Genomic DNA, 20279 nt, shown 5'->3' on the forward strand with positions numbered 1-20279 from the left:
TGGTCAAGACAAGGACAAGATGGACAAGATGGTCCTTGGCTGCTCTGGTCCCTCTGTGGCCGTGGTGGACATGCAGACCTCGCCCCAGCAGCTCTATGGTGCTGGAGGGGTGACTCTGGATTTGCACCAGGACCGAGACACTGTCCACTTGAAGGGCACTTGTGCAGGAAAAGCTCCCTTTTTACTTTCATGTTTCCTTTAGGATTAAAGCCATTCTCCTCAGGCTCAAAACATGGAATGTTTGTCAAGTTTATGAGGGCTTTTAGAGAGGCTTTTAGAGGGTACAACATATCCCTTCTTTTACAGGGCTAAGATAAGATTATCTTTATTTTAACACCAATTAAAGCAGGAAGGATTTATAGGATTAGGGGTTTTCCATCAGTGCAACTTTGATGTCACCACTTGCTTGCTTGGTTTGCTTTTTTCCCTGGGAGCCGTTCCTGTAATGGTTAACATCCTGCTTTCCTGAGGCAGCGCTCTCCCAGGCAGAAGCTTTGGGAAACATTTAAACAAGACCAAACAAAGTAACAAAATGTGAAAGTCCTAAATTCTTATGGAGACCACTTGGAGAAAGCTGGCTCAGGGTTTAATCAACTGCTCTTTCGGTATGAAGCATCACAGTGTTCACGTCTATTGAAAAAAAGACATGCTGCTTGCCTGAAAAGCATTTTGTAAAATATAAAAATAAATTATTATATTGTAAGGAATCTAAAACAGAAACAAAAAAAAACCCTACAGTGTTTCAGTCAGAGGCTTGAATACACATCAGTTCATCCTCTGCACCAAAAGAAAACCAGAGGCTGAATAAGGAGAAGGTGACATTTGGTGTATCTGCTGACACATAACGGCACAGAAATAACCTCCTGGCTTGGCACCCCGGCTGGTGGGTCTGGCATTGCTCCACACGAGTCACCCCAGGGCTCCCAGGGCAGTGCCATTCCCCAGCACCTGAAGCTCTAGGTCCTTACGTGTGTGCCAAAATGCTGAGACAAGGGTTTGGGGCTGAAACCATGCTGGTGCTGACAGTGTCCTGGTCACCCTGTGTGCTGGGACTGGGATTGCTCCTGGATCAGCAGCACCCAGCTTCCCCAGTGTGGTGGATGTCGTGCTTCAGGAGAGCACCACCAGCAGCTGAGCTTAGTCTTGGAGCTACATTCTAGTGTGCTCTTCAGGCATCTGCAGGAGTGAGGACATCCAAAGCATCTGCCGCCACCAGAGCTACGCTCCTGACCTCTAAACTCTCTGGTTTTGGCTTCCCCCTGGGGACACTGGCCTCTGGAAATGAGCAGTGACCCATGCCTTTGGGGCTGCGGTCACCCACTATCTACAACAGTGTGATGAACATACAGCTCCACGTCGCCTTTGGGTAGGGAAGTCCTCTCCCCTGGGGTGTGCACTGAACAGCTCTAACAGGAGAAGTGCTGGGTTATGGTACTCGCTGTCTGCAATCTGAGGATGCCGGGAGCATCCCCGTGCTCAGGCAGGACAGAAAGCTTTCATTTTTCTTTAAGAGCTCCCATGAGGGCTTGGGGAGGCTGAGCCAGGCTGACCGGGCAGGCAAGAAATTCCAGGTGTTTCTCCCTGACAGCCAAATCCCGTCACTGCTGATGGATGTGCCGCCCAGAGCAGGTCGTGGGGGGGGCTCGCAGGTGTGCATGCCCACAGCTGCAGCAGGCTCCCCAGATGCTTGAACTTCTGAGCAGTGCTAGCGAGATGATGACCCTGTGAACCCCATGGAAGCTGCAGGGGGGGGTGATTGCTGGTAGGCCCCCGGCACGAAGCTTCTGCCCAGCCAGGGCTCAGCCCTGCTGCTGGCGCTGGGACTGGGACAGAGCTGCAAGGGTTTGGATGAAGGTGCAGGAGCGCAGGTTGCCCTGGCTCGCAGGCTGGGGATGCTCTTGCAGGGGAGCAGGGGACTGTATCAGCCTGGCTTTTGCCCAGGCTGTGCTGCAGAGTTGTTGTATGATGACCAGCATTGGTTTGTCCCAAGGTGTCCAGAAAGTCCCTGTGATTTTCCTGGTCTTTGGAGCTTGTTTGAGCTGGCCTGAGGACAGCCGTCCTAGAAGATCAGGGACTTTTTGTCCCTTACAGGATGTTTCACTGTGCTCTTTCGGGGACCTCCCAAAGTAGGGCATCACTCTGTCCTGCTTGGTCTTCTCCAAACCTCCGTGACACCCCACTACTAAAGTCTTGTCACAGCCCCATGCTGACCCAGTGCTGCCTTTCTGCGCCTGCCCGTGCAACAAGTGAAGGGGTGGATGAGTTTTGGGCCCCTTATCACAAAAAAGACATTGAGGGGCTGGAGCACGTCCAGAGAAGGGTAACGAAGCTGGTGACAGGTCTGGAGAGGAAGTCTTCTGAGGAGAGGCTGAGGGAGCTGGGGGTGTTGAGCCTGGAGAAAAAGAGGCTGAGGGGAGACCTTCTCACTCTCTCCAACTCCCTGAAAGGAGGGTGTAGCCAGGGGGGAGTCGGTCTCTTCTCCCAGGTCACAGGAGATAAGACAAGAGGAAACTGCATCAAGTTGTGCCAGGGGAGGTTCAGGTTGGATATTGGGAAAAATATTTACACTGAAAGGGTTATCAAGCCTTGGAATGGGCTGCCCATTCAGGGAAGTGGTTGAGGCACCATCCGTGGAGGTGTTCAAAAGACAGGTTGACATGGTGCTGGGGGACATGGTTTAGTGATAGTTTTTTTGTCAGAGTTAGGCTGATGGTTGGACTAGATGATGTTGAAGGTCCCTTCCAACCTAGATGATTTTATGATTCTATGATGATGAGAATAAGACGTAGTCTCTTAAAGCAGACAGCCAGTGGTGCGCTGCTGCCAGGCAGGGCACAGTGCACCGGGTGCGCTTCCGATGGGAGCTGTATGTGAAGGAGCCCCGGGCTGGAGCTGGGAGGCAGATGATCTGGCTTGAGGGGCACCTCTGGGGAGTTCCAGTGTAGGGGATGTGGGTTTTGGAGTCCTGGCACCTCCAGCTGTGAGGCCGCAGCGGTGGTGCCTGTGTGCTGGGGAGATGATGCTGATCTCCTTGAGTTGCTGGTGGGGTGAAGGATGCTGGTCCAGGGACCTATCTAACAGCCACTAGCAACAGGAGGATGCCTTTGCAGGCCTGTGCCATCTTCTTCTATTTCTGTCCTGTGGAGAATGATGGGTTAAACAGGGACATTTGTATTGTGACTTCTTCCTTTATTGACAACTCTTAAATTCACATCACGGAAGTTGCCTGAGCACCAGTTTCTAGGCTCTGCTCTCCAAATGCTGTCAGAGCTGTTGGCAGTGACAGCACCTGGCAATGGGATTAATTGCTTATCTCAAGTATGAGGTAACAGTGTATGCTGCTAATTAAATTTATCAGGAGGGAAACTGGAGGAACTGTGCAGCCCCAGGAAGGATGAGTGCAGAGAGCTGGCACCTAGAGGTCCGAGATCCTCTCTCTTTCAGAGCTAGCAGCCAACTCCAGTGCCAAGTCCAAGGGCCCTGGGTGTTACCACCCGATTCCTGCAGGGCAGGATTGAGTCCTCTTCCCTCCAGCACTGAAATCTTTAGGCTGGAGAGGCTGTGGCAGAAGTGCAAGCAGATCCAAAGGCAATGGGCCACGATGCTCCTTTGGGCTGTCCAGAGCCCAGCCTTTCACTAAGGTGACAAACACGGTCGTGTGAGGGCCTGGGGACAGGAACAAGCAGAGAATGGGCAACTTTTGCAGGTGAGACAAAGTGAGACCCATTTGTGTGCAGAGCTAAAAACAAGGGTCAAGGTGCAAGGGGTGAAATGGGGAAGAATATGGGAAAAGTCACAATGCTCCTCATTGTTCAAGAGGAGCATAGTTGATGAAAGGAAAAAGGGGTAAATTCAGAGCTGGCTGGACATAGCAGTGTTCTGCACAGGACAAATCAAAAATACCCCCCCACACACACCTTCAGCAATAGAGATCTAGAAGGGCTGGTGGAGGAGGCTCTGGGGTTTTGGGGTCCAGCCTCTCACAGAGAGTGGGGCTGCCACCAACATTAGCTCAAGGCAGCCACGGCGTTAAGCTGAGTCCCTCAGGGAAGGAGATCCACCACCCCTCTGTCGCCTGTCCCAGGGCTGTACCATCCTTTGGAGAAGGAGCTTTTCCTAATGTCCAGCCTGAACTTGTGGTCTTTGTCCCTCAGGTCCAGCACCCTGAGAAGTGTTTAGGTCTGTCTTCTTTGTATCTGTCCCCAGATAGCTGCAGCTGCAGTTGGAGACCTCTCTTGCCCCAGTTAACTCATCCCAGCTCTTTCCACCTCTCTTTCTATGCCCTGTGCCCCAGGACTGGGCATCTTGGTGACCCACCACTTGACTCTCCTGTTCCTCCATATTACTCTTGAATTGGGCAGCCCCAAACTAGCTGTGGCAGCATCCCCAGTGTCTTGCAGGGGAAAACACCTCCCTTGATGTGCTGGCCACTCTCCTCCTGGCATGGCCCAGGATATTGTTTTCTTTATTCTCCATAAGAGCAAATCGCTGGCACCCATTTGGTGCAGGGTCGATGTGAGGCCAGTCCCACAGTGTGTGGCCAAGGGAGCCAGAGACTTGTGTAAGGTTTTTAGGACGATTCATTCAGGAGTGGGGGGGACCATGGGAGAGGGCTCCCAAAAACACAGGGGAGGGCGAGAGATAAGATGCAGCCAAGGCAACCAGCTCAGGGGTCCCACAGCACATGGATGCTGGTGATGCCAAGCTGCGGCCCGCCTGCTCCCTGTCTCCGGACCCAGAGGGAGAAGAGAGGCAGCTGGGAGATAAGGCCAGGAATTTAAGACTCTTGGCGGATCCTAACTGACAAAGCCAGGGCTGCCTGTTTTCCATCAGCCGTTAAAAGCGCCTTGCTGGAGTGGAAGGAGCCCTGCTGCCAGGAGGAACAAAGCCAGGCAAAGGGAGCTGAGAAGGACCCATCCTCAGAGCCATTAGCGCAGACTGAAGGTGCCATTTTGGAAACTTTTATTGCAAGAGAGAGCTGTTGGCTCTGGGCTGTTTCCAGAAGGGGCCTGGGGTGGGCTCTGAAGGGTAGGGCACTTTTTGATGCAGAGGAGCCTGTTTGGAGCCTGCTCAGCTCACACCGGATTAATTAAAAGTTAGAGAGAGGCAGTGGGACATGGGGCCAGCAAACAAGCAACTCCTCTGCATTGCCCCCCTGCCCTTTGGCCAAAGGCTTTTCCTTCTGGCTCAGCCTCAGGATGCCTCTCTCGGCTGAGCTGCCCCAGGGCAGGCAGTGTTCGGGGGAGGAGGGCTGGGAGCCTCCTGCCAGTACTGCCTCCAGCAGGAGATGCTGCAGAGGTGGCCTTTCCTCCCTGATCCCTGGTGTGGTCCATCCGCAGGGGAGGGCAGGACCCCCCATGGGTCCTTCTCCACGGTGTTCCCTTCCCCAAACGTGCTTTCCCAGGCATGACCACCTTTCCATGCCCTGGGAATGAGTGGGTGGGAAATGAGGACACCCAGTGCTGCTCAGGCATTCCCAGTCTTGTTTTAAAGAGCTACAGCCAGTACTGTTAGCAAACCTGCTGCTGTCTCCAAGCTGTACCCTTGTGAGGCAGCCATCCATGCCTATGTGCAGCAGTGAGGCAATTAAAGGTCCATATGTTTCCTGTGAACCCCTATTAGCGTTCTCCAATTGGTGCTGGAGATGCGGGAACCCACCATGTGGGAAGCTGCAAACCACCCCCCCTGCTTCAGTGATGGGGCCAGAGCCACTGTCATGGTAATCGCCCTCCTGGGATGAAATGTGCTCTGATAAAGTAGAAATTTCTGTGCTTTCACTGTTTCCATTCCCTCTTTCCAAGCAGGAATTCCTGGGGATGCTCTGCCCCTGTCTCGTTGCAAGCCTAAGGGAAAGCAGCATGTCCCAAAGCTGCTGTCACCACCTGGGGCAGAAAAACAGGGTGTCCTTGTGTCTTCCAGCAAGTGGTGAGAACATCCACGCTGTTCAAACAGGAGGGTGCTTAGCCCCTGTGTGATGATTTCAGGTTTGATTTGCTGTTTACTCCGGAAACAAGAAATTGAAAAGCTTCCAAATTAAGAGCTGCTTTCTCACCCAGAGGAAGAACTGGAGGGAACAAAACAGTTTTGAACACTATGTCATTTTATTTTACTTCTGGAGGTTGTCATTACTTGAGGGGAAAAAAAAAAAAAAGAAGGACTTTGCATCAAATTTCAGTGTTGTTGGTTTTTTTTTTTCCATCTTTCAGCATGATTTCAGAACATTTATCTTTGGAGAAGTTCTGATTTTCCAGGATTTTTTTTATCCTGTGACGGTGTGTGGGACCTCCTGGGGAGGAAGAAAGTTACCAAATCTTCTGGCTGTGTTTTGATGGCACATGTGAAGAATTGTAGCATCACAGCTTGGTATTTTTGGTGAACAATTGTTCAGTAATTTCAGTGTTGTTGGTTTTTTTTTTTCCATCTTTCAGCATGATTTCAGAACATTTATCTTTGGAGAAGTTCTGATTTTCCAGGATTTTTTTTATCCTGTGACGGTGTGTGGGACCTCCTGGGGAGGAAGAAAGTTACCAAATCTTCTGGCTGTGTTTTGATGGCACATGTGAAGAATTGTAGCATCACAGCTTGGTATTTTTGGTGAACAATTGTTCAGTCCCCAGTTTTTGCCCTGCCCTAAGAGCAGTTCAGGCAGAAGTATTAATTGCAGCCATCAGCCTGTGCCTGGCCAAACCTGGGGAATGTTTTTTGTCTCTTTGGACCGTTCGCTAAATCTCAGCAGCACAGGCATTTTTTTGATATATCTGTCTTGATGCAGAAGAAGCCTTATAGGAAAGTTGTTATTTTTAAAATAAGTCTTGAGAAGGTGAAAGAGAGCCATGTCTTAAAACATCTTTGAGCAAATGACCCTGTCTTTCACCCTGGATGTCAGACTAGAGCAATTTTGTATGTTGGTCTTACTGTGTTGCAAAAATTGGTATTAGTTCAGGGACCCTGTTATTGTTTCAGCTACAGAGCCACCATCACCTCTCTGTCACAGAGAACTACACAGCCATCACCTCTCCCAACAACTTAACACCCTCTGAGGTGGGTTTGTACGGAGGAGCATGCTGGGAATAGGATCAGAAATGGGGTCAGACATGTGGGGGATGGGGGGCAGCAAGGGTGGAAAGATCCAGGACCATGAGGAAAAGCCATTTTTTTCAACAGATCCTTTGCCTGTAGGAGGCAGAAGGGACTTCACAAGCAGGAAGGCTGATGGTATTTTTCTACAGAGTTTTTCTCATTGGAAACTCGAGATAACTTTGAAGGAAGGGAGATGAAAAGTGAAAAAGAAGAGCTTTTTTTTTTTTTGTCAAAGAAAAAAATAGATATTTCTCAGTAGTAGCTCTTGCTTACAGCAACCCCGGGCGTATGTTTTTCCCAGGCTGTTTTTCTGATCCACCTCATTCCTGAAAGCCTTGGCAGCCAACTGAAGTAGAAGTTTGTTTAACCTGTTTCAGAGCAGAAACCACCTGCCACCCCCCAGGCTCTTCGTGCTGCGCTAGAAATTAGCAGTGGCGGAAAGTTGCAACCAAGAGTAATCATTGAGCACTGCACTGAGGGGCTGGAGCAGTTTCAGAGAAGGGCAGCGAAGCTGGGGAGGGGTCTGGAGCTCACACTGCAGTCCAGTCTTCACCACCCATCTCCTGTAGGCACTGTGCACCCCCCATGCCACCTTCGCCCACTGTTCCTGGCTGAGCATGTATTTTTTGGAGTGGTTGTTGCTAATGGAGCGTCTTCAACAAGGGCAAATGTAGGGTCCTGCACCTGGGGAGGAAGAACCCCAGGCACCAGTAGATGTTAGGGGTGGATCTTCTGGAAAGCACTGCTGAGGAGAAGGATCTGGGAGCCCTGGTGGACAGTAAACTATCCATGAGCCAGCAATGGGCCCTTGTTGCCAAGAGGCCAATGGGATCCTGGGCTGCGTAGGGCAGAGTGTGGCCAGTGGGTGGAGGGAGGTCATTCTCCCCCTCTGCTCTGCACCGGGGAGGCCACAACTGGAATCCTGCCTCCAGTGCTGGGCTCCCCAGTTCAAGAGAGACAGGGAACTACTGGGGAGAGTCCAGTGTAGGCCAGCGAGGATGATGGAGGGATTGGAGCATCTCCCTGCTGAGGAAAGGCTGAGAGAGCTGGGACTCTTGAGCCTGGAGAAGAGAAGGCTGAGGGGAGACCTTCTTAATGCTGACAAGTGTCTAAAGGGTGGGTTGAAGGAGGATGGAGCCGAACTCTTTCCAGTGGTTCCCAGTGACAGGACAAGGGGCAACGGGCACAAGTTGGACCATGGGAAGTTCCACTCCAATCTGAGGAAGAACTTGTTTGGGGTGAGGGTGGCAGAGCCCTGGCAGAGGCTGCCCAGGGAGGGTGTGGAGTCCCCTTCTCTGGAGATCTTCAAGCCCCGCCTGGATGCTCCTGAGTGATGTGCTCTGGGCAGCCCTGCTTTGGCAGGGGCTTGGACTGGATGATCTCTAGAGGTCCCTTCCAGCTCTGACAACTCCGTGATTCCGTGATCTTCTTCAGCTATGACTGGCTTAGAGGTCTGAGCCTCAGCAGATCCCAGCGTGCTGCTGCCAGTTGCGGCAGAAGGGATGATTTTCTTATCGATACTGAGTAGGGAAGACAAGGCCTGGCTGTGGAGAGTTGCAGAAGGACTGTATGAGATGGCATGACCAGGGAAGGAAAAGGCAAATGGAATTCAGTAGCCATGAAGTGATGCAAATCTGAGAAAACAACTCAGCATCACACGCACGCGTGCAGCGAAAGGCTGTGAATTGGACTGATGTCTCTCAGAAATGAGACCTTGGGGCTATAATAGGTAGTCCAGTTGGTACATTAGTGGTTAAAAATTAATTTGGACATTGCTAATTGTGGGACAAGAATAGAGAATAAAATGGTGGATGTTGTTACACAGCTTGCTTGGGGTGTGACAGAGGTTTGTGCAAGCCTAGGGGTCATGGAGAAGGAGGATGGCAACTGAGTGTTCGTGGCCAGTGCAAGTGTGAGAGTACATCAAGCGAAATGGCCACTGGCAGCATCAAAGCAGAGGGTGGCAGTATCTATGTGCCACGTGCAGTTACACCTCGGGGCTCTGCTGCAGGAGAAAATGGGTGCAAAACATTTGCATGGAATAAAAAAACGTCTGAATAACTTAGTGGAAGAAACATCCCATGAGGGATGTTAATGCAAAGAGCCTGCCTCTCAGAAACTCCCCAAGCTGTAACTTGTTGGAGGGTGGGAAGGTCCTGTGGGCAATGCTTTTACCTGGCTCATGCCCTGCTCCTCAGGTGGCCGCTGTTGAGGGGAGGATCCTGGTGACCGAGGACCTTTGGTCTGAGTTGGTACAGCTGCTTCTTACATGACAGTGGCTAAAATCCCCCTTTTCAGTCATAAGGCTCCCTGAGTGGACCCTGTTCTGCAGTCGTGCTTGGGGACGAAGGGAGAGGCACGTCTGCGTGGGGACCCCATCTCCCCAGGCAGCCTGAGCAGCAGCGCCTTCCTCCCCAGAGCCTTCAGACCAGCTGCTCCTTCTCCACTTTGTTTACTTCAAATTGTCAGGTTTTGGCGTGTTTTCTGGCAGCGCTGCCAAGCTCCAGGCGCCCCCGCCAGCCCCTGTCCTCACCGCTCACTGCTGCTCTTGGTTCTCTTCCAGGCTGCCCGTCGGGGACGTTCAAGGCCAGCCAAGGGGATGAAGGATGCGTCCACTGCCCAATTAACAGCCGGACAACTTCAGAAGGGGCCACTAACTGCGTGTGCCGAAACGGATATTACCGGGCAGATGCCGATCCTGTCGACATGCCATGCACCAGTATGTGGGCTCTGGGCAACTGGGGAGGGACCGTGTGTGGTTGGGAAAGGAGACACGCATCAATTAGACCACTGAGGGATACTGAACTAAGGCATCTGCCTCCGTGGGATTTTGGAGGAAGCTGGAGGGCTCAGAGCACCTTGTCCTTGCAGGCATGGGTCTTTCTTACCCTGGGCCAGTCTGCACTTGCAAAACTTTGCATGTGCAAAGAGGACAGAAATTGGGGTTGTTCTGGGCGGTGGGATGGCTTCGCTCTGGGGCTGCACTCAGACAAGAAGAGCTGCATGGGGACATGCGGGAAATTAGTGCAAAGGGCAGGAATCAGAAAATAACTGGTGATTTTTGCTGGGGATGCCATGTAATCAGATGAGACTGGGTTAAGAGGAAGGGTTTTGGTCCTGTTCCTGCCTTTGGCTGTCCCACTTGCTCCACACATCCCTGACACCAAGAGACACCCGGCTCCGCGTGTGCCTGCTGCAGAGTCCTGTCCAGGGATGGGGAAAGGATGGAGCGCAGCTGCTCCTGTAGCGATGAACAGGGCTCTGGCTCTTACGCCTTTCTGTCTTTCCCCTTTACAGCCATCCCGTCTGCCCCCCAGGCCGTAATCTCCAGTGTGAATGAGACCTCGCTGATGCTGGAGTGGACCCCACCGCGGGACTCAGGGGGCCGGGAGGACCTGGTGTACAACATCATCTGCAAGAGCTGCGGCTCTGGCCGCGGGGCGTGCACACGCTGTGGGGACAACGTGCAGTTTGCCCCCCGCCAGCTGGGCTTGACAGAGCCCCGCATCTACATCAGCGACCTGTTGGCCCACACCCAGTACACCTTTGAGATCCAGGCGGTGAATGGTGTCACCGACCAGAGCCCCTTCTCCCCGCAGTTTGCATCAGTGAACATCACCACCAACCAGGCTGGTAAGATGCAGACCTGTCTCTCCCAGCTGATCTCTGCAGGATGGGGAGGTGATGGGCAGAGACCTCCTGGTAAAGAGGTGCTGGATGAAACCCTGTAGGATGAACAGGGCTTGAAGGGGAGGGGAGGTGGGGTGAGATGTGGCATGGTGTCACTCGCTCTTTAACGCTGGTGATGACCAAAGCTCGTGGGCCTGGCAATTCCTGCGTGAATCCCAAGCCTTGGGTGTGAAAAATATCCCTTATTTTGGTGAAAAGATGGAGTGTGCCTCAAGGAAGAGCTGCCCTCCCTGTCACTGCAGCAGAACAGTTCATGTGACAGTCCCCTGCTGTCTCAGCATCCCTCTCCAGCACTGGGCTGGTGCCTGTTTCTGAGGTTGTTGCCTCAGAGCATCAGTCGCACACACAGTCGGTGTGTTGCAGACACAGCAGCAGCACTCACTGCTGCTGGCAGCCTCACTGCAGCCCCTGCTCTGCTTTCCGAGGAGGGAAGGTGAGATTAGCTCCAGCATTTTGACACAAGCCGCAATCTCTGATCTGACTGCAGAGAAAACCAGGACAGGCTGTGAAAGCAAAGGAAAGCCACATGGAAGAGGGGCTGGGAGCTGGATATATGGGATGACCACCTGGAAGTCTTCTCCAGGTCCTGTGCCACTGCAGAGTCACCTTGGTGAACAAGACCAAGCAGCCGAGCTGGAAGGCTTTCATTCAGCTTCTCCAGCTCAGTGTTGCCCGGGGTTTTGCTACGCTCCCCCTGTGCAGGGTGGTTTTGCCTGGGGAAGGGATGTGCCAGGGTGGCAGGTAGTGCTGCTTCTGGGAGATCTACCAGCAGCACCTGCGCAGCAGCCATGCTAGTGGGAGGTGGGCTCCGTGGAGCTGCTGGCCAGGGGTTGCTCTTCACAGCCCACCTGGAAGCCATCTGGACCTGGAGCACAGACTGGGTCTGGGGCTTGGCTTAATCCGATTGCATGGTAGAAGCATGCCAGTAAGGTACAAGTGTGTGTGGGAGCAAACGAGTTTCTGTGGTCCCTCTGAGTGCTGCATCAAATGTGTGGGGTTGTGCAAACATGTTCCAGGCTGCCCTGAACACTACCTGACCTTCAAGACTGAATTTGGCAGTCGTGGATGATTGCATTTCCATTGAATTGCCTGGAAACTCCGGTGTGTGCTGGCAGCAGGGCACAGGAGGTGTCTGGTCTCAGGTAAAGCAGCAGTGATGCAGGTGGGCATCACTCGGTTGAGGATGCAGGGCACCGAGACAGAGGTAACCTGAAAAAATATCTGGGTCACGCATGAACCAGTGGAGTGACCTCTGATCTTAAGTGAGCTCAGGAGCCATGGGGTCACAGTCTTTTTCAGTACTGTATCAGAAGCCTTGAAGGTAGATTTAGGATAGAGTGCAACCGTGGCTTGACCATGAGCAGGAACACATCTGCATGGGATGAAGAGAGAGGGCCTGGTCTGGGACAGTGACCCATTGCAACTTCCTTACAGAGATAGCTGACAGAGGGCATGATGCTTCCTGGGGCTGGGAAGGGGCTCTGCGCACCCCCAGCATTGTCCCGCGTTGTAGATGAGTTATTTAGCACTTGGATTTTGCACTTAGCAGTTGTATGGTGTGCTTGCTACCTTCATGTGCTGTCTGTGGCTACTTCCACCTTAGCAAAGCTAGGAAGCTGAGGTGCAGGCGAATCCTTTTCAGTCCCCTGGATCCTCCTCCTTGTGTTTTCCTTGTTTGACACTCCTTTATTATCAAGGCTCACACTTCGCAGCCTGTGTGATGTCTCTCTTAATGTATCTATTCATTAGCACTAAACAGTAACTGTCTGCTTGCTAATTCCTCTGTAATTAGAGGCTCTGAATTCTTCTGCTTACACTTGCACTGCCTGGCAGCCTTGATGTAGATCATTAGCAGTTGGTAACAGAAGCTGCAGACACAAAGGCAGAGCTGGGACAGGAGAATGAAGGGTGTTGCAGGGAGAAGAGGATGTGCAGTGGGAGGGGAGGGATGAGCCCAGGGAACCAGCGATGGCAGCCTGCCTCTGCCTTTGCCCTGGGCTGAGTAGCCACCTGGGGTTCCTTCTCAGGCAGAGCATGGACCCACTATGTGATGGAGTTGTGCTTCTACTGCAGCTGGACAATCACCTCCCTGAAAAAGCACCTGCTCCGCTGGCCTTCAGGGACCTCCCAGCCCCAAAGAAAGCAAGGCAAAATCACCCTGGTTCACCCAGGGATAAATGGACCACTGTTGGAGGGCCACCTGTGCTTGGTGCTTTTGGGACTGAGGGGAGATGACACATCACAGGGAGCATTTCTAACCTTCAGGTGTCATAAATTCTTCAGCATCCCAGGCAAAAGCTGCTGTGAGAGAGTGAGAAAATGATCCCTGAGTACAGCTGGAGGAGTGGCACTGGGGAGTGTGATGGTGACCGTCATCCCAAAAGGGAAACTTGAGATCAAAGAAAGTGACGCACCATTCATTTTCCTGTTCTCCCAGAGAAAGATGGCTGCGGTCATTGCTGTTATACCCCTCTCCAAGGAGGTCTGGATTTCACTAACATTCGCCTTTACATCAGGTGTGCTGTTGTAGAAGGATATTTCTCCTCACGTAGGCACAGGCGGTAGGTAGCTTCTCTCAAGTTAAAATAAGAGGTAGATTAGACCAAGCTGAACCATTCTTTCTTGCTGTAAGGTGGCTTTCCAGAATGTGGAAACCAGCTCTTTGTGGAAACCTCTATATTCTTCATCGTAATTTTTTTACCTAGATATTGTATCCAGTAGGAGATAAAATGCTTTCCTTGCTGGTCTCACTGTCCCCTTGACACATCCAAGGTGTTAAGTGCTACCTCCTTCAGCCACGCGGGCAGCTCTTACCTCCCTGGTGGCTTCTGTCTTGGTACCTTCACCTGCTGCGTCCCTGGATACAATCTCGCGTTCTGCGAGCAAGACCTGCATTTTCATTTCCAGACCCAAGTGTAACCTTAGAATCATTTTCATGGGCTCAGCCATCAAGCCATGATCATTGTTCTGCAGAGAAGTGGTCATTCCCAACACTGCCATTTTGGACATTTGATGAATGGCTTGTCAGCAATGTTTTTATGTCATCTCCCTGATCTCTAATAGTTTTAAGGAGAGGTGCTGCCTCCACTGTGCCAGAGACAGTGTGAGTCCCCATTGAGTCCCAGTCTTGTGTAAAACTGATTTCATGTGTGGCAGATGATGCTGATGCTGAGCCCAGTGGCTCACACACTTTAGGTCTGTGCACTCTGCTAAACTCTGGAGTTCAGGAAAAAAATTAAGACAGTTTGACAAGAGCTACTTGCACCAAGTCATGCTGCCATGCCTGCTTTGGGCAATAGGATCCCATCGGGGTTTGTGGAAGGGTCATCTGGGGTCTCTGGTTCACCCCCCCATTTGCAGCAGGACCGTCACCAAGAGTAGATCAGGAGGCTGTGTTTAATAAAACAGACTCTAACTGAGTCTGGAACAACTGCATCTCTCTGCTAACCTGTCCCAGGACTACGTCACCCTCCTGGGGAAGATGCTTTTCATGATTTTCAACCTGATTTATGGCTTGGGCCCCTTGTTGTCTCACCCACCCCTGCTGGGAAGAGTGTTTCTACCCTTTTTAAATTGTTCTCTGAGCAGTTATAGCTACGATGGAATTTGCTCTTAGTGTCTTCATTAGCAGGCTCAGCCAGTCCGATCTCCATGTGTCGGTCGTCCTTGGCTGGATCCTTTGCTGTTCCTCCTGGCCACATGGCCTCATGTCCTGCATTGGCCAGGCTGAGGTTGTGTTAGCTGACCTTAAACAACTGTCCTGGTTTGGCCCAGACCAAACCACAACAAACCCCCAGGTTTACACTTTGCATTTCACTGTAATGTTGTCATCTTTTCAGTCCCACCAAAAAGCCATCAGACACCACGGTGCAGAGAGGAGCCCCGAGTGACAGGCCACCTCTCTTCTTATGAGAAGGCTGGTTGAAAAGGAGTGTGTGAGAAGGCCAGTGCCAGCCCGTGCTCGGAGGCAGTGTCCCAGAGCTTTCTCTTGCAGTGTGTGTCCTAAAAAGACCAAAGGTATTTAACCTCCATAAAGGCAGGTTTTGTTAGAAGAGGAGAAACGATGCTTCCCTTTTCAAAGTATAGAAAATTAGGAAGACCAGGACCAGCAGAATAAAAATAAAAAGAGCTTGAAATAAACATCCCCTTTCTGCCACCTCCTTGCTCTCTAGTCAGTCTTCAGCCAACTCGAATTTACTCCTTCCAGCAAACTCTGCAGGATCCCCACAGCCTTCTTAGGAAATATTTTCTGTCACCGTTGAGGCCAGGTTGTGTTTTCTCTCTGCTCTTCTCAGCAGGCTTCTTCTTGACCACCAGATCCATGCTGTACATTACCTAACTCACCCTCCGCTTGCCTGCCTATCACACCCTGCATCTCTCCCGCAAAGCTCAGCAGCTCTCCAAGGATGGACATCCAGGACTTGCCATCTGACACAAGGGACCAAAAGCAAACAAGCCCACTGCGCAGAGACTGGTGCCACCAAAACCCTTTACTCAGCCATTCCCCAACAAAAGACCTGTGCCAGGAGGGCGGGTGAGAGCCGTGCCAGCATCCCAAGAGGGAAGGCACAGGAGGGAAGCCAGAGGTCAAGGAGCTGAGCGTGGGCCAGCACTTGGGATAATGACGCTTGACTAATTGAAAGCCATGCCAGACATCAGCCCTCTTGCTGGTGACAATGCAAAGCCCCTGCTTGCTAGTTTGTGGCTGTACTTTGGGGAGGGTGGGGAGTCTTGGTGCTGCAGTGACTCGCAGGCTCCATCTGCACCCCAGGCAAGCTGAGGGAAAGTTGCTGAGGGAAAGGACTCCTTGGCAGGGATGACTTAAATAGCATATGGGAGGGGCACCTCTTGATAACAGACTGGATTCCCTGATCTGAGAAGGGAGGACAAAGGCCTGGACTCTGGAGTATCCAGAGACAAATTCAAGACCTCCCAGTGATGGGGGGAAGAGAAAATCCAGATTTTTGGGAATGTGTGCCTTTTGTGGGCAGCTCTTGTGTCACACAGCAGAAGAAGGGGGGGATTAACTCTGATGTCAGAGGCTCTTGGCTGCAGAGCCAAAAAGACCATAACCAGCTAATGCAATATGGGTACCAGCTAGTGTGTGACTGAGGAAATAGGTACACTCTCCTCATAAACCCATCAAGAGCAGCATTTGCAGCGGCAGAGTTTACTGGCACAAATTCTCCCTCTCTATCGATCCAAATAACTTGTTGGGATTATTTGCATTATTATTCTGGGTAGCATTTTACAGCAGTATGTCGTGACATGGGTCCTTTGGCTGGGAAGATGTGCAGCTCACACCTGCGCACCAGGCTGATGCCAGACATCATTAGGGTTTGAATTTCTGCTTCGCAGTGGCTGTCACAGCCCAGACGCTTCCATCCCAGCCAGGCAGCATCAGGATGATCCTGACAAGACTCAGAGGCGCCCATGAACTCAAGAACAGCTGAATGCTTCAATGGTCCAAATCAAGCACGTGGGCCATGGCTCTGCTTGTCTGTGAATGTCCTGTGGCTGGACTGAGGCTGGGCTGCTCAGCCATCAGTAATGAAGTGCAGGCCAGACAGATCCTGGGAAGTAGGGAAGTGCTGGTGCCTCTGGACTGGGCACTGGTGAGGCCTCACCTTGAGGGCTGTGGTCAGCTCTGGGCCCCTCACTACAGGAAGGACATGGAGCTTCTGGAGCGTGTCCAGAAGAGAGCCACCAAGCTGTTGAGGGGTCTGGAGAACAAGTCACACGAGGAGAGGCTGAGGGAACTGGGCATGTTTAGTTTGGAGAAGAGGAGGCTGAAGAGAGACCTCATTGCTCTCTACAGCTACCTGAAAGGAGACTGTAGAGAGGTGGGGGTTGGCCTCTTCTCCCAGGGGAATAATGACAGGAGCAGGGGAAATGGTCTGAAGTTGGGGCAGGGGAGGATGAGATTAGATATTGGGAAGAATGACTTTGCTGAGAGGGTGGTCAGGCACTGGAACAGCCTGCCCAGGGAGGTGGTGGAGTCACCATCCCTGGAGGTATTTAAGAAACGTGTAGATATGGCACTTCAGGGCATGCTCTGGTGCCCGAGATTGTTGTTTTTTGTCTGTTTGTGGATGGGTGTGGTGTGGTTTTTTGTTTTGGTGGTGTTTTTTTTTCTTTTTTCTTTTCATTTTTTTCTTTTTTTTTTCTTTTTTTTTTTTGTTTTTTGTTTTGTGGTTGGACTTGATGATATCAAAGGTCCCTTACAACCATGAATATTCCATGATTCTGGAAATGCAAGGCATCAGGAGGGAAGATTTTCCCCTCACCTTCAACCAAAAAAAAAAATCCCTTGCAGCCATGGCTCATGAGCTTTACTGCCAAGTGCAGCAGGGAGCCTGGAGGGGTGAGGGGAGGAAGGGTGAGGAGGGAGCAGGGTGGAGCTGGGGCAGCAGAGAAGGTGAAGGTATGAGGTTGGAAGGGACTGGCACTTCAGCCATCCAGGTTGCTGTTTGCTCGTCACATTAGTAATGCTGCAGGCTAGGTAGAGAGAGGAGAACTGTATGGCCTGGGGCATATGGACTTCTGCTTTTATCTTCTCACTTTCATTTGGCTCAAGAAGATCTGGCTGGCTTCTTCTTTCAGAGAGATGCACAGCAGTGGCCTGCACTCCTGTGGACACAAGCAGGGAGTCATGGCATCTCCTGTTCTCTCTCCTGCTGCTCTCAGCCTTGCCCTGAGCTGGCTGCAGTCACGAATTACTTGTCTGTGAAACAATAACCTGGAAAGTGTGCACAGAAATCACCTTGAAGGGTTGGAATGAGCTTTTCAGACCTTAAAAGCTATGAATGTCTATTTCTTGTTGCCATCCTGTATAAAAATAAAAGGCAGGAGATTGCAGCATCCCAGCATCTTCGATCTCTCACTCAACTTCCACCTACAGCAGGACTGCTGCCAGCACTACATCAGGGAAGCCCTGGCTTTGGATAGACAATTATTGGTAATCCTCAAAGGCAGAGATGTCCCTACATTTGCAGTGACTTGTCCCAGAGCTGCACCACCGCTCTGGTGAGAGAACTTTTCCTGATATCCAGTCTGAACCTCCCAAGCTATGATTTATGGCCATTGCTCTTTGTTATACTACATTTCAAAAGTTCAAGACGAGGTGTTTTAAATCAGCCTGCATATCTATCCTCACATTCAGTCCTGTCTTTGGCTAAAGCATCTTTCAGAAGGGCAGCCAGTTTTGACTTGAGACATCAAGAGACATCAAGTCCTTGTACACGAGTTTGTGTAGCTTGTTCTTGCTTTTTTTTCCAATGAGATCACTGATATTCTGAGGAAATGCAGTGGACTTTCCCTGTCTGGACACCAGTAAAACATTTGATTTGGAAAACTACTAGTAAAGCTGTTCAGGAACTGCCTACATGGGAGACGACTACCACCCGAATGGGACAGAGTGGCTAGTGATCATATTTAGGTGGAAAAGCAGAAATTTTCCCAGCCGTGGAGCCATCTCCCACGTGGAGGAGACAGGGCAGAGCCTGTCTGCGTTTGTGACAGAACAAGCAGGATTGTGTCTGCTGAACTACTGTAGGACTGTTCCTCAGGTCCCATAAATCCCAGGTTTGTTTCTTCTGTTGGAGACTTAACTGGATGTGTTTCTGTGACAATTTGCCTGCTCCCAGGCTTCTAAACCTCTTGAGACCTTGACGTCCCCATGGCTGCTTCTCTTGTGCAGCATTAACAGCCAAACCTTACCCTCCACACAGACCCATGTAACCATCCAGGCCCTGCAGCCCTTCTTCTCTCCCTTCTTCTCTTTCCTTCATCCCCAGCTCCTACTTCCACCCTGGCTGCCTCATTCATGGGGGCACTGCCACCAAGAACTGATGAGGTTTGACATTTTCTGCTTTCCTCCTCTTACTTGGTGGCCCAGCCTGTTGCCTTTGCTGCACCCCCCCAGCTTGCAGCAGCCGGCGGTGAGTGGACCCTGCCATGCCCACATCCCTTCTCCTCTGCTCGCTGGAGGCCATCCGCAGCCAGGGCTCCCAGATGGTAGGAGCTTTGCCAGCTGCTGGCTCTTCAGGACTCCTCTTCCCACCCCTGTGGTGGGCAGCCGGGGGGATGTTGGCGGAGCAGGGTAGGGGCTGCACTGCTAGAGCTTTCCTAGCAGATGCTCTTCTCCGCCCACGACCAGCTCTGTGGCTCCTCCACCTGCTGACTCCCAGGCTCCCTCTTGCATAAATTACTCCATGAGGTTGAGGATCATTTTTCCCACACCTGCCTGGGGCTTCAGAGACCTGTTCCAAAGCATCTGGAGCTGACTTTGGGCAGAAAACAAAGGCCCATCCATGATGGATGGGGTGGAAAGTCCCTGCTGGTGAAGCAGCGCCTCCCCCTCTCTGTCCTGCTGTCCCCACTGTGTGCGAGTGCTGGGAGCCGATGGGGTGGCTCAGGAGCTCACCTTCTGCTTACGTGTTCAGGAGGGATGATTTATCTTTACTGCTGCACTTGGCAAACACAACCCCCAGTGCTAATTGCCTTGCTTGCGTGGGAGTCGCTGGGTGCCAGTGCTGGGGCAGGTGGAGATGCTGGAGGCGGGCCGTCAGGGCTGCGGACACACCGGAGGCCAGTTTCAGGGTCACAACGCTCCAACAGCTGAGTGTGCACTGGGGGGTGATGCTGCTCCGTGATGCATTTATGTGGACCATAATAGATGGTTGTAGCAAATTGGGATAATACATTTCTAATTAATTAATACACCGTTCTATGATCCTATGATTTTATGATTTGGCTGGGCAGTTGTCCCTTGGTCCATCTCAGAGTCCCTGTGATTTAGTAGTCCCCTCTATCTCTGTATAAAATGAAAAATCTGTGCCTGACTCAGTTCAGGCAGGAAGATCCTCGCCATGCCTGTCTCACTGCAGCATGCTCCACGTTCATCACTGCCTCTGGGCAGCGGGCAGGCACCTGCTGCTTTGATAGGGCTGGGCAAGAAATGCTATATCCAAGGAAGAAAACCTGATCTTTCCAAAATTTTCCCCCACACAGAGGGAGGCCAGCCTGGTGGAGTCTACCATGAAAGAGAGCAAGGGAACAAGTTCAGTCTCAAATTAGCAAGACTCAGTGGGTCCAAGGCAATGCCCTTCAGCAGGCGTCATTCTTTCAAGAAATATTTCTATGGTCTAAGTTTTCTGCATTTGAAATTTCAAAATCAGTATGTTCCTAAGAACAATTTCAGTTGCAATTAATTGTTACCTTCTGGGAAAGTACCGTTTAATTGAAAATGTGGGGGTCAGTTGGAGGAACAGAGGGCTGGCTCCTGCCAGCGTTCCTGCTTTCCACAGCCTTTTGCTGATGATCTTGATCTGGAGCAGATGAGGTTTCCATGTGGAGAGGAGTCCAGGAGGTGGGGATGACCTTGGCACCGAGTGATCCCAAACGCACTCCAGCAGGCTGCATGATGGGATGCTGGGATCCTCTGGAGCATCTCCTCTCAGTGCTGAGAACAAAGTCCTGCCCTCCACTGTGGGCAGGATGGCAGCATG

At 51.6% G+C, this 20279-nt stretch overlaps 1 protein-coding gene across 4 annotated transcripts in view; it reads left to right on the forward strand.

The window, feature by feature from the left end:
* Positions 1-20279, forward strand: part of EPHB2 (EPH receptor B2) — a 102134-nt gene that overhangs the window by 37754 nt on the left and 44101 nt on the right. For all 4 annotated transcript variants that reach the window (XM_014946938.1, XM_014946936.1, XM_014946937.1 and 1 more), the window contains exons 3-4: positions 9644-9799; positions 10378-10713. In XM_014946938.1, the coding sequence (XP_014802424.1) occupies positions 9644-9799; positions 10378-10713 (492 nt within the window). The remainder of the gene's footprint in view (positions 1-9643; positions 9800-10377; positions 10714-20279) is intronic.

This window comes from Calidris pugnax, unplaced genomic scaffold (genome assembly GCF_001431845.1).
Source record: "Calidris pugnax isolate Ruff unplaced genomic scaffold, ASM143184v1 scaffold152, whole genome shotgun sequence".
In the NCBI taxonomy this organism is placed as follows: domain Eukaryota; kingdom Metazoa; phylum Chordata; class Aves; order Charadriiformes; family Scolopacidae; genus Calidris; species Calidris pugnax.